This window comes from Propithecus coquereli, unplaced genomic scaffold (genome assembly GCF_000956105.1).
Source record: "Propithecus coquereli isolate 6110/MARCELLA unplaced genomic scaffold, Pcoq_1.0 Scaffold126, whole genome shotgun sequence".
NCBI classification, from domain to species: Eukaryota; Metazoa; Chordata; class Mammalia; order Primates; family Indriidae; genus Propithecus; species Propithecus coquereli.
In genome coordinates, this window is record NW_012136747.1 from 4,941,353 (window position 1) to 4,955,230 (window position 13,878).

Consider the following 13,878-nt stretch of genomic DNA (forward strand, 5'->3'; position numbering starts at 1 on the left):
GCACATCATAGCTAGTTCACTGCAGCCTCGAACTCCTGGGCTCAAGTGATCCTCTCACCTCAGCCTCCCGAGTAGCTGGGATTATAGGTGTGCACCACCACAGTTGGCCCTAACTTTTTTCTTTTTTAAGTAAGCATTTTTTTAATGTAGTAAAATATGCATAACATAAAATTTGCAATTTTAGCCATTTTTAGGTGTACAGTTTGGTGGCAGAGTGAATTCACATTGTTGTGCAACCATCACCGCCATCCATCTCTGGAACTTTTTCATCTCCCCCAACTGAAACTCTATACCCATTAAACTCCCCATATCCCACCCACCCCAGCCCCTGGCAAACCCAATTCTGATTTCTGTCTCTATAAATTTGACTACTCTAGAGACCTCACATAAGTGGAATCATATACTATTTGTCACTAATTTATTTTTAAACTCCTGCTGTGTTTTTTTTTTTTTTCAATTTGAAAGCAGTCACTGTTTATTAACTGACCAGATTACGAAAAATAATCATGGTAGAGACCTTAGTTCATTCTTCTACTATGCCTGTTAATGTGGTCTTTCCTGGGCCAGCATCTCCACCTTCCAATAATGGGTTCTCTTTTTCTTCATTCCACCTGGTGGAGATGATAACTCAAAGGGCCACAGGAAGTTATTTGCTGCTTTAAGGCGTTTCCCAACAGCATAGATCTCACGAATCAGATCCTCCCTGCAGATGGTGCCGCATTTACCCAGAGACCGAGCAACCAAAGCGTTATCTGTCAACGCAGCTTGCTTCCTACTGATCTTGCCATAACCACGCTTGTCGATCAGTTCATTTATTGACTTCAGGTTTGGGTCCCCCATGCAATATATGCTTCTACAATCCTCAGCATGTTAACCGAAGGCTTGTTGAGCTTAACAAGGTTCCACTGAAGATCTGGTGAAGGCGAAGAAGCTGCAACACCTTTCAAACCTTTGGGTTCACACCAATGACACCTCTGATCCTGATGACAAATGCCAACTTGGGTGCTGCAGGTGCAAGTTGCCAGCTTTTCTTGCCATCCTAGCCATTCGAATCTTGGTTCTGTACATCTGCCTGTATTCCTATGATAATGCTTAGCTTTTTCATAGGTAAGCTTCCTCCTTGCCTTTCGAAGCATCTTTTGGGCAAACTTCTTTCTCAGGCGTTTGATCTTCAGCTCTGCGAAATTCCTTCGCTTTTTCTTAAGGGTTTCTGGCACAGCAGGAACCTTCTTTTTCTTCTCTCTAGTCGACACCCTCCATGGTTCCAGCCGGAAATGAGGACTGCTATGGTTTTAGTATTCACCACTCACTTTAAAAAATCATTTTTTGGCTGGGGGTGGTGGTTCACACCTGTAACCCCAGCCAAGGTGGGAGGATCACTCGAGCCCAAGTGTTTGAGACCAGCCTGGGCAACACAGCAAGACCACCTCTTTAAAAAAAAAAAAAAAAGCCAGGTGTGGTGGCATGTGCGTGTAGTCCCAGCTCCTTGGGAGGCTGAGGCAGAAGGATCGCTAGAGCCCAGGAGTTTGAGATTGCTGTGAGCTACAATGACACCACTGCACTCTAGCCTGGGCAACAGAGTGAGACCCTGTCTTAAAAAAAAATCATTTTTCTCACTCATATGTGGTATCTAAAAAAATTGATCTCATAGAAATAGAAAGTAGAATGTGGTTACCAGAGGCTGGTGTTTTCGGTTGGTCAGGGTGGTTGGGGAGATTTTGGTCAAAGGATACAAAATTTCGGTTAGCAGAATAAGTTCAAGAGATCTATTGTATCACAAGGTGACCAATGTATTCTTGAAAATCTCTAAGAGAGTAAATTTTAAGTGTTCTTGCCATAAAAATAATAACTATGTGAGATAATACATGTTAATTAGCTAGATTTAACCATTCCACAATGTACACATACTTCAAAACATCACATTGTACATGATGAATACATACAGTTTTATCTGTCGATTTAAATAAATAGATTTGAACATTCTAAAAAAAATCATTTTAATTTTCTCATGTGAACACAATGCTGTTTGCAGTTAAATTAATGTCACTAGAAAGAACTCAGGCTCTAATTTTAAAACACAACCAGCCCCAAGTGGGCAAGAAAAAATTTGCCCACATAACACGAGGGCCATGGGCAGGTCACTGGAAAGATGAGAAATCTGGGTAAATCAGGGTGGAGCAAGAATAACTTTTTATAATGAAAAAAATAAAATGAGATGAGGGAGTGGGACTATGAACTGGGCAGTCTGGAGCCTGAGCACCTGTGGTCTTCTAATTCTAGAATTTCATTTTTCTGAGCGCCTCTGACTGTCAGATTCTAGGATTCTTTGGCTAGGACTTTCCAAGTCCCATGGCTGTATTCATGGTTCTGACCACTCTGCTTTTCCACCCAGGCCGTGCCCCAGGGATCAGAGCCCTGCCCAGGCCGCCTGGGGGGGCAGCCTGGCAGAGCCGTGGACAATAGAAGCATTGTGAGACCTCAGGAGCTGCGCCTGGGGGCAGTGGAAGGCGCGTGGGAGGCGCTGGTGGCTGGAGCAGCAGCTGCTTCACCCGGTCTCCTCCATGCTTGCTGGGCCAGAGGAATGCCCTGAGCATGCCAGGACAGCACCCTGAGCCCCGACCCCTGCCGGCCTGGGTGAGGCTTGGGTCTCCTGGAATCCCAGCTATGCATGAGGATAGGCGGCTGTTCCAAGCCTTTCTCCACAGACCATCCTGCCCTGACATATACACATTCTGGAAAATGCTCCTGGGGCTGGGCAAGTGGACTCACCTCCTTACCCCCCCAAAACTGAACCACCCTCCAAAACAGAGAGGACTGTGCTGCCTGTCATTGGGAGGGTGCTCTCTGAGCTGGGAAATACTTATACTTGTCATCTGGGACTGTCCCAGGAGCGGAAGGTCAAAGAAGCCAGTGAATCATCCGACGTGGCAAAGCCCCTTACCTGGCAAAGCCCCCTCAGTGTACTGAGAGGCTGGAGCCCAGGGAGGGGAGGTGTTTGCTCAGGGTTGTAGAGGCACTTACAAGCGGAGCTGGGACCAGGCCCCATCCTTTGGACCCACACTCCTGTGCCACTGGCTGCTGAGGTCTCAGACTGCCAGTCTCCCCACTTTTAGCTGCCCCTCAAATGCCTACTGCTGCTCCAAATTGTACACACGCTTTATGATCTAGCTCAGACATCACCGCCTCCCTGAAGTCTTCCCTGATCGGCCCAGACAGAAGCCACACTCCAGGTCTCACAGAATCCCACCCTCAGAATTAGATGAGACCTAGGGGGGATACTTCTGTGATGTCAGAAAGGAATTTCCACAGGCCCGCCCTGGAGGGACTGGCAGACTAGTGTGGAAGACAAATATGTAAACAATCCCAGAAAGACAAGGGATATGATGGAGAGATGGGCAAAGTGCTACAGGGCTTCCAGAAGGAACCTGTCACCTCCCGCCAGGGACTGGGGGACATCCCTGAAGGCTGCATGGTAGAGGTGGCACGTATTAGTGTATATGTCTCTCTCTCCATTGGACTATGAGATCCTTCATCAGTTATTTAAACTTTGCTGAGCACTAACCATACTCTAGACATCGTGTTTGTTGTTCACATTAAGGTGCATTATCTCGTTGATTCCTCAACTCTATGAGCTGGGGACTATCACATCATCCCTGTTTACTGATGAAGACGAGGCTCTGAGAGGTTCAACAGCAAGCTCGAAGCCACACAGCTGTTAAAAGGTGCAGTTGGGTCTCAGTCTAGCTGACTTCACAAAGAACTTCCTTCTGGTATATGGAGGCAGGCATTGACTGTGTCCCGTTCACCACTGCATGCCTGGTTTTCACTATATATTCCTTTGTTTTTATCATCCTGTGAGTTGGGTGAGCAACAGCCCTCCCGGAAGCCCTGGCTGCACTGAGGCCCTGACCCACCATGCCGAAGGCCAACCCTGGGCAGAAAGTCCCCAGGGCCTCCAGCCTTGGCTGTCCCAGGACGTCCCATCTCCCCTTCAAATGCAACAAATATTATTGGTACTGGGATTTTGCCAGCAGGTTGGCAGGGTCGATGTTTGGGTGCTGCCCATTGACAGTTGGGCTCCTGTTGCTCTATAGGAGGAGCCCAGGGGCAGCAATTTGCCAGGAAGAGAGGGAGGGAGAGACTATAGGACCTGACTTAGAATTGGGTCTGCATAGCAAGCCCACTGTTCATACTTTGGCTGTAGGTTTGGGGGACGTCCCTGGGAGTCTTACAACCCCCCAGTATCAACCTGGCCTGCTCTGCAAGTCAAAGTCAGGCACAGTAGCAAACAGTTTCTGAGCCTTCCTGACACAGGAAGGTCACCTCTCCTCTGAGGACTGAGTGACAAGGGAGGGGCTGTCAGACACCGGAAAAGGCCTGTTTGTCTCCCAGCTACTCAACTCTACACAGTGCTGTGAGCAAGGCAGCTCTTCCTATCAGAGCAGGAAATGAGACTTTTCTGTCAAAGCTCTGGGAGTGAATTGCTTTTTCCTCTAAACAGAACAGAGGTTAGATAAGGCCTATCTCCTCCCCAGGTGACACAATACCAACACATTTGGGACAGATATGAGTAATACCAAACACCCATATCACACTCCCTAGTTTTATATGCTGATATTTTGAAAGGCCCAGGTCGGAGGAGAATGATTCCCTCCACTTGACTGATGAGGAAGCAGGGCTCAGAGAAGTTAAGCTCCGTGTCTGAAATCTCCTAGTTTTCAGGGGCAGTGTCAGGATGTGAACTTATGTCCTCCCCTTCCCAACTATGACCAGAGAGTGGAGAAGTCCACCCTCCCAGGATCTGCTGGCCCCAGGGGAAAATGTCAGGGTAGGGGGAGAGGGAAGTACCTTGATCAAGTGGCTGGATAAAGCCGGGTGGGGCCAGAAATCAGGAAAAGCCTGGTTTTTCAGCTGCAGGCTTGATAGGAATGTGAAGCCCCGGGAATTAAGACAAGTTGCTGCTTCCCATACTGCTCTTCTAGAAAATCTCAGGAAATTTCTGGTCAGGCTTTGGACCTTCACACTGGCCTGTCCCCTGCCTCCCTCTCAGCCTCTACTTGATGCCCTTCCCCCACACTGGAGGCCAGCTCCTTACGCCGGCCACAGCACACGCCAGCCCATCTCCAGTCTGCAGGGCAGGCCAGGGTTGGGAGGCCGCTGTTGGGAAGAGCCAGCGGGGCACAGCCACGGTTTTTGCTGGCCTACGGTTGCGCTGGAGTGTCCACGCATCAGTTAATCATCTAGGCTGCTACAATCCAGACACCACTTGGTCATGCACTGATACTGTATCATTCCGTCCTCACTCACTTACTTCCTCCTGCACTCATCATTCCGTCAACAAAATCTCTTTACTGCAAAGGTCATTGCTCCCAACTGCTGCCTGGCTGTTCATGGGCCTCCTGGCCCATTTAGATCCCAGGGTTTACCCAGAATTCCAGAATGGCAGGGCTGCAGCCCTCAGACTACAGCTGGTCCCACTGCTTCATTTTGCAGCTGAGGAGACAGCCAGGAGCCAGGCAGGGTCAAGGCTGTCCTGGGAGAAAAAGCCCCATTTTGGGTTCACAGTCCAGTGTATGAGAAAGATGGGGGGTAAGGGATTGTGTGCAAAGGAACCTGGAGTCTAAAGATCCAGCCCCAGCTATTCACTGCCTCTGTCCAAACTGTCATGCCCTGGGCCCTTCCAACTGGATGTCCCACAGGCTCCTCAAATTCTTGTTGGAACCCAGTTCCCTAACCACCTGCCTGCGGTTCCAAACCTGCTCCAGCCACCGCCCCCATTCTCAGAGGACGGCTTCACCATCACCCAGCTGTCAAAGCCACAGAACTGGGCATCTGCCTCCCCTGCAACCCCTACATCTGCTCAACTGCCAAGTCCTGTCCTCTGTAGCCTCCCCAATCTCTCTGGAATTCTCCCGCTTCTCCCCACGCCTGCTGCTGCCGCTGTGCATGAGGCCCAGCTCCTCCGAGGCTGGGCTGCTCTGGACAAGTGACTCAGCTTCTATGAACCGGCCTCTGCACGTCTCCACACAGGCCCTCCCTTTGGTCCATGGAGGAGGAAGCAGTAGAGAAAGCCCCTGGGTGGAGTCTGGAGGCTGAGTCCCAGCTCTACCACTAGGTAGCCAGGCTGTTCCACACATGACCTTTCCGCTTCTATAATGTATGGCTTTGATCGCCAAGGTCACGGCCACCTAATAACGGCCTTCATTTCCTAGTCACACGCTATGGCCAGGTGCTTTGCTAAGAACGTGATACAATTTAATCCACAGAACAATCCCGAGGCAGGTGCTACCCTCATTTTATAGATGAGAAAAGAGAGACGATGAGAGTTAAGTAACTTAGCCCATAACCACACAGTTAGTATGTGGCAGTCAGGACTCAAACCCAGGTCTGAGGGAGCCCAAGCCCACATGCTGCTATGCTGCCTTCTCTTGCTGATGCAGAAACTTCTGGTAACTGGTACCACCCAGAGCTCCCCATTCCCTGGCAACAAAACCCTTGCTCTTGTTATGCATGGGAGTATCATGAACCTGCTTCCTCTGGGCAAGATGGAATAAAAATCCTGCAAAAATGGCCACAGCTGCTGAATGCCCCACATTCCTCCAGCGGTGCCAGGCAGAGTCCAGCTATGCCTGCCCCACTCACAGGCTGCTGGCTGCCCAGCACTGCTGCTGAGCCTGGACCAAGCCGCTGGCAGACAGCCCTGAGCTAGGCACTCGCACACTGGGTCTGTGTGACCCTGGGCTCCTGGGATGGCTTGTCTCCTGGCAAAGCAAGAAGAGTGCCAAGAGGCTGTGTTAGACACGACACATTTTGACCTGGCATAATTTTAATGATGGAGAACTATGACATGAACTATGCAACTCTGCTGTTGAATTCAAAACAAATTACCTCCGGAGGCTGCTCAGGCAGTTCTGAATTCCTATGAGCCACCATTGCCAACGTCAGAGCTGGTGGGGTACAGCACGAGACGTTCTTCAGGAGGAATCAACCCATGGCACCCTCCCTACTGCCAGGGAACCAGGTGGTAGCCAGGCAGTGGGTGTGAGGAGCCCTGGCTGGCACTGGCCAGGCCATCAAAGCACCTGGCAGATCCCGACTCGGCCACTCATTAGGCTTTAACAAAGTAACAGATGAGGGGTTGGAAAACGACCAAGAGCTCTACTAAGGTTTGGACTTATTACACATTAACAGAGTGGCTGCTTTTGTTTTTAATGCCTTTGGGAGGTGGGGCTGAGTTCTAGCATGGTATCCCAGAGATAGTACAGGCTTTAGCCTAATTCAGGGCTAATCAGGGTTCAAATCCTGGCTCTACCCCTGAAGTCTGGGAACTTAGACAAGTTTTGTAACTTTTGGTGAAGAATGGCTTTCTACCTCACTCAAAAGTCACAGTCCTTACAGTCATCTACAAGGCCCTGCGTATGACCTGGAGCCTCCCCCAGTCTCTGACCACTCCTCCTCCTTCCCTTCTCCACATGGCCTTCCTACTACATTGCCTCCACACACAAGACAGGCTCTGGCCTCAAGGCCTTTGCACTTGCAGTTTCCTCTGCCTGGAGAGCTCTTGCCCCAGATCTGAACATCTGCCTCCTTGCCCCCTTCAGGTCTCCGATCAAATGACACCAATCAGTGTGTGTCTTTTTTTTTTTTTTTTTTGAGACAGAGTCTGTCACCCAGGTTAGAGTGCCGTGGGGTCAGCCTAGCTCACAGCAACCTTAAATTCCTGGGCTCAAGTGATCCTCCTGCCTCAGCCTCCCGAGTAGCTGGGACTACAGGTGTGTACCACCACACCTGGCTAATTTTTACCATTTTTAGTAGAGATGGGGTCTTACTCTTGCTCAGGCTGGTCTCGAACTCCTGAGCTCAAGCAATCCTCCCACCTCCCATCAAGTGAGATGGTCTTGAACTCCTTGCTTCAAGTGATTCGCTTGCCTCAAAGTGCTGGGATTACACTACGCCCGGCACAATCAGCGTGCTCTCTATTCTATTCAAGATATTAATAGTAACTCCTGCCCTTGATTTTCCTCCATAACACAATTCCATCCAACACACTAAATATGGCTTATCACCTGTCTCCATCCGCTAGAATTTGAGCCCTACAAGGATGGGGATTTGGTTTTTTCCCCCACTTTGATTTCCCGTTTGCCTAGCAGTGCCTGGCTGGTTTGCTTGTAGAAAAAGGACCCAGTCTTCTGTGCATAAAATCCTACAATGTGCCTGACACACAGGAGGCACAGCATTAGATTCCTGGGGCTGCTGTAACAAACCACCACAAACTTGGTAGCTTACAACAACACATTCTTCCTTAGTTCCAGAAGCCAAAAGGCCAAAATCAAGGTGTCAGCTCTAGGGAAGAATTGTTTCTTGCCTCTTCCCGTTTCTGGCGACTCTGCACATTCTTTAGCTTATGGCTGTATAACGCCAACGTCTGCCTGTCTTCACAAGGCCTTCTCCTCCCTGTCTCTCCTCAGTGTCTCTCTTTGTTGAGACAGGGTCTCGCTGAGTGCAGTGGCGCAATCATGGCTCACTATAACCTCCAATTCCCGGGCCCTCTGAGTAGCTACAATTATAAGCATGCACCACTACACCTGGCTAACTTTTTTATACGGTGTCTCTCTCATAAGGACAGTTGTCCCTGGATTTAGGGCCCACCTGGATAATCCAAGATGATCTCATCTTGAGATCTTTAATTTATAATCCTAAAGTCCTTTTTTCAAATAAGGTCACACTGAAAGCTCCAGGGATTAGGATGTGGACATAGCTTGGAAACCACCATTCAACTCACTATAGCATTCAATAGTAAAGTAACTATCAAGTCAACTGGAGGCCGGGGGTGGTGGCTCACGCTTGTAATCCCAGCACTTTGACACAGGTGAATCACTTGAGGCAAGGAATTCAAGACCAGCCTGAGAAACACGGCAAGACACCTCAAACTTCTGGTCTCAGTCAATCCTCCTGCCTCAGCCTCCAAAGTAGTTGGGACTACAGGTCTTGGGCTTTTTTAATAGCTATGTGACCTGGATCGAGTCATTTAATTACCCCGGGGTCCATTTCCTCATCATTGAGATGGGGAACTACCAAACCCAAGCTGTGAGCAGTGGACATGGATACCTTTTTGGACAGTTCCCAGCAGTAGGAGATGCTAAGTAGTTTCTTCCCAGGCCCAGCACTGCCACTAATATGTCATTCAAATTATGGCACGTTATTTAAAGCTCACAGGATTCTTGTGAGGTGCAAATAAGACAGGAAATGTGAAAACGTCTTATAAATTGTATAGTGACTTAAGAACACAAGGGATTAAAGAATTAAATTTAAACATTGATAACTGACACATCGCGAAAACATGACACACAGGAAATGATGCTGCCACAACCCACAGATTAATCCCTACAATAATGAGATGACAAATCTGGCTTCAAAGATCCTTTACTAAGATCTACTTAAAATATTTCAGTCCTTAATTTGAATAAATTTCAACTCAGTTCACAGGCTAACGCCTGATGTAGGTAAAGATTTCATGGTGGCAAAAACATTTCCCACCTATATCAAAACAGCTTCCTGACAAATGTGAGAGTGACTGTTCTCAGGGTCTCTGTCCCATCTTCTTCAGGGTTCGATTAAGCTGGAAGAGAAAGAAAAACAAAGATTGAGATGGGGTTTCCCCCAATCCTTTTCATACAGTGTGTGTGATCACTAGGTCAGACTCCCAGCTGCCCCTCTGAAGCCAGGGAGGGGAGTCCCTGATGTAGGTGTGGGGATCCACTATGTGTGTGTAAAGCCCTGACATTCACACGGCCCCCTACAGTTCACGCAGATTGTTATTCCATCTGCCTTTCACACTCAACAAACCCACACCCTACACTGCTCTACCCATTTTATAGACCGGAAAGGGACACAGAGCAGCTCGACTTGCCAAGGTTACTAGTCCAGTTAGAGGAAAAATCGGATTTGGCTTTCTCCTTTCACAAGGAACAGGATCCTTGTGAGAAGACAGCCCCAGCCCACCAACCTGACAGATGTGCCCTGCACAGCTAGCAAGTAAAAAGAACACTGGGGGCCGGGCGCAGTGGCTCACGCCTGTAATCCTAGCACTCTGGGAGGCCGAGGCAGGCAGATTGTTTGAGCTCAGGAGTTCGAGACCAGCCTGAGCAAGAGCGAGATCCCGTCTCTACTAAAAATAGAAAGAAATTAATCGGCCAACTAAAAATATATAGAATAAATTAGCCGGGCATGGTGGCGCATGCCTGTAGTCCCAGCTACTCGGGAGGCTGAGGCAGGAGGATCGCTTGAGCCCAGGAGTTTGAGGTTGCTGTGAGCTAGGCTGATGCCACGGCACCCCAGCCCGGGCAAAAGAGTGAGACTCTGTCTCAAAAAAAAAAAAAAAAACACTGGGGCTGTGTTATGATCCTGCAGGAGTCTGACCTCTGCTGGAGGACCCACAGCACTGAGACACAGTGGTTCCAGTGGTGGCCACAGAAAGAGAGCCACACCCTTCCAGTGTTTGGCTGACCCACAAGACCTCTCCCAGGGAAAGATGAGGGATGCACCGAGTCTGTCAGAACAGAGCTTCCTGTCCTCCAGCCTGCTAGAACTGGTCAGACCTGTCTAAGCTGGAGAACAGTGCCAAATGGGGAGGGACGGGTAAGAGCAGGCAGTGAATCCACCCATATTAGGAAATACCAGGGAGGGAGAGGAGAGCTGGCCACCCGAGACAGAGATCTTGGAAAAAGATGCTGCAGAAAAGGCTGACACAGCGATTCCTATAGGCCCAACCCCAACCCCCAAACCCCAAGTAGCCAGCCAGTCTAGCTTTAAGTCTGAAACTTGAAGGGTCACTTTCAGGCTTTCTTAAAAATAGAAATCAGAAATAAAAATGTTAAAACTCCCCACTCAGTTCCTAACCTATCCCCAGCCAACAAACTCTCTTGGACCTCTCACCTCTTCAAATTTGTGGATCTGGCGGATAAAGAAATCCCCATAGCGCCTGGCAACTTTGGTGTCTGCGATGTGGATCATGTCCTGTGGGGAAAAGCACAGTAAGAGAAGAGCAGCAAGGTGGAAGGAAGGAGCAGGGTCATCTAATCCATGACCCACTTATGGACTTGTAAATAATAAGGACACTGAGTGTGAGATAATTCCCTACACTGCTTTTTAAAGCAAAGGAGGGAAAAAGGCCCACTGGAAAAGCGTTATCAGTTAATAGTAGCTTACTCTTTCTAAATAGCTGTTTTTATTTTCTTATCAAATCGTTTATTTGTTCTTTTCTAGTCTTTTTCAATGAACATGAATCTTTTGGCAATAAAAATGGTTTTTATTCTCACACACTGTTGGTAAGACTGGCAAATCAGTCCAGTCTGATTTTATTTTTAGCTCAAAATATACTGAACATCATTTTACTTATAAAATCTCTACATACTCTAGCTTAAGACCCAAGAACTTTCTTTTTTCCTTTTTTGAGACAGGGTCTTGCTCTGTTGCCCAGGCTAGAATGCAGTCCCATCATGATAGCTCAGTGTAATCTCAAACCCCTGAGCCACAGGCATGCACCATGATACCCAGCTCATTTTTCTATTTTTTATAGAGACAGGGTCTCACTCTTACTCAGGCTAGAGTCCAACTCCTGGCCTCAAGTGATCCTCCTGACTCAGCCTCCAAAAGTGCTAGGATTATAGGTGTGAGCCACTGTACCCAACCCCAAGAACTTTTGAAATCTCTTTGATAGGATTTTTTTCAAGTTAAGGATGAAAAGTAAAACAAACAAACAAAAAACAGGAAGCATTTTGCCAAAGACAAACCTGAACTAGTAATACAACAGAGGACCAATAATAAAAATATGCAATTAAAAAAATTTTGATATAGGGACTTTAAAATCAGAAACATATTATTAACTTAACCTTAATATAATCTCAAAGCAAAATTTCACTTCTAATAACCAAATTGTCAATTCTTGGCAGAAATGTTTTTTGAAACCATTCAGATAGTTGAGATTAGTTAGGCTGGGTCACTAAGAGACAACAGAGGGATGTAGCACTTCACTGATATTGCCAAAGAATGTGTATATGTCAGGCACTGAGAGTAAACTCCAAAGGACTGCACGCACGTAGCTGACGTGATCCTGTATAAGTAGGATAGTTTTGTTTCATTTTTAAAAGAATGATTTAAAACATCAAAAAACTTCCACTGTTGACATATTTTTCCTTTGGCAAGTCTGTTCGTGTCAGGGATAGCTAAATTCTGCCAAACACCAAGGCTTCCAAAAGCTATAAACTCTAAATGAAGAAAAAGCAAGAGGAGCTTTCAAAAACAAACTACCCAAACTGATCTGGCAATTCCTCAACTAGATATATATCTCAGAATTAAAAACATACATTCACACAAAAACTTGGCTGGGCACAGTAGCTGAAGCCTATAATCCCAGCACTCTGGGAGGTCGAGGCGGGAGGATCTCTTGCGCTCAGGAGTTCGAGACCAGCCTAATCAAGAGTGAGACCCCGTCCCTATTAAAAATAGAAAGGTTAATCAGGCCTGGTGATGTGCACCCGTAGCCCCAGCTACTCCAGAGGTTGGGGTAGGAGGATCACTTGAGCCCAGGAGTTTGAGGTTGCTGTGAGCTAGGATGACGCCACTGTGCTCTAGCCACGGGGACACAGTGAGACTCTCTCAAAAACAAACAAACAAACAAACATACGTTCACAGAAAAACTTACACATGAATATTCATAGCATCATTATTCATAATAGCCAAAAAGTGAAAAAAACTCAAATGGCCAAAACTAATGAATGGATAAACAAAATGTGGTGTATTCATACAATGGGATATTATTCAGCCATACAAAGAATAAAAGTACTGACATATGCTGCAACGTGGATGAAACTTGAAAACATGCTCAGTGAAAGAAACCAAACACAAAAGGCCACATAATATATGATTCTATTTACATGAAATGTCAAATGCAGAGAGACAGAAAGTGGTTTGCCAGGGGATGGGGGAATTAGAAGTGACTGCTGTTGGGTAGGGTGTTTCCTTTTTGGGGGATGGAAATGTTTTAGAATTAGATAGGGGTGATAGTTGAAAAACATTTTGAACATACTAATAATCACTGAATTGTACACTTTAAAACTAAAAATACAGGATATTTTTTAAATTTTCCTTATAGCATCAAAGAGCTAACAAGAGAATAAAAGTAAAAAGACTACTTAAAGGAAAACAGAAACCATTCTAAGCAAAGGACAAAAGCCGCCTCTGCCACAAGGACATTTTGCTGATCCTAGAAAATTTGTGTTGAGGGACAAACCAAGGCCAGGGCAGTCTAACAGAAGATCCTCGTTGTAATGCTGGGATCCCAAAGGACTTCATCCTCAAGCCAGAGGAGAACCAGAAGTGAACTGCCATCCCACTCTCCACTCCAAGCAAATCCTGCCAAGTACGGGGATAGCTATAAAAGCGACCCATCCCAGAGACCTTACAAACAAACACAAGATGACTCTTTTAACAGTCTGCAGCCTGGGCTTGTCCCCTGGGTGGTCCAGGGGACCTCAAAGCTGTAAGCTCAGTTTATGGTGATCTCAGACCAAAAATATCCCAAAGCACCTTAAAGAGGCAAAAGCATATCACCTCTAGAGGAATGAACATTCTTCCTAGGCCTGAAGGAATGCCAATAAATAGTTTTCCAAGGACAATGAACCCTATGTAGTAAAAAATAACCAAGCATATAACAAAACACCACACCACAAGTTAAAAAAAAAAATGGGGGAAGCAAAAAATAGACAGAGGTAAAGAGATTAATAAGGTATAGGATGACCAATCAAAAGAAATCCCAGCCTCAGCAAGAGGGAGACCCTGTCTCTACTAAAAGTAGAAAAATCAGCCAGGCGTGGTGGC

The 13,878-nt window shown here is 47.0% G+C and overlaps 1 protein-coding gene and 1 pseudogene across 2 annotated transcripts in view; both read right to left on the reverse strand.

Moving 5' to 3' along the window:
* Positions 1 to 518: 518 nt before the first annotated feature.
* LOC105805165 lies at positions 519 to 2,563 on the reverse strand (annotated as a pseudogene). The gene is made up of 2 exons (XR_001137196.1): positions 2,550 to 2,563; positions 519 to 1,242 (listed from the first exon to the last, which is right to left on the reverse strand). The product of XR_001137196.1 is annotated as a 60S ribosomal protein L7-like (transcript).
* A 6,842-nt stretch (positions 2,564 to 9,405) lies between these two features.
* EIF3L (eukaryotic translation initiation factor 3, subunit L) overlaps positions 9,406 to 13,878 on the reverse strand; it is a 26,293-nt gene continuing 21,820 nt past the window's right edge. The window contains exons 12-13 of the mRNA XM_012638004.1: positions 10,936 to 11,016; positions 9,406 to 9,619 (exon numbers count right to left, since the gene is read on the reverse strand). Of these exons, the coding sequence (XP_012493458.1) occupies positions 9,581 to 9,619; positions 10,936 to 11,016 (120 nt within the window). The 3' untranslated portion in view covers positions 9,406 to 9,580. The remainder of the gene's footprint in view (positions 9,620 to 10,935; positions 11,017 to 13,878) is intronic.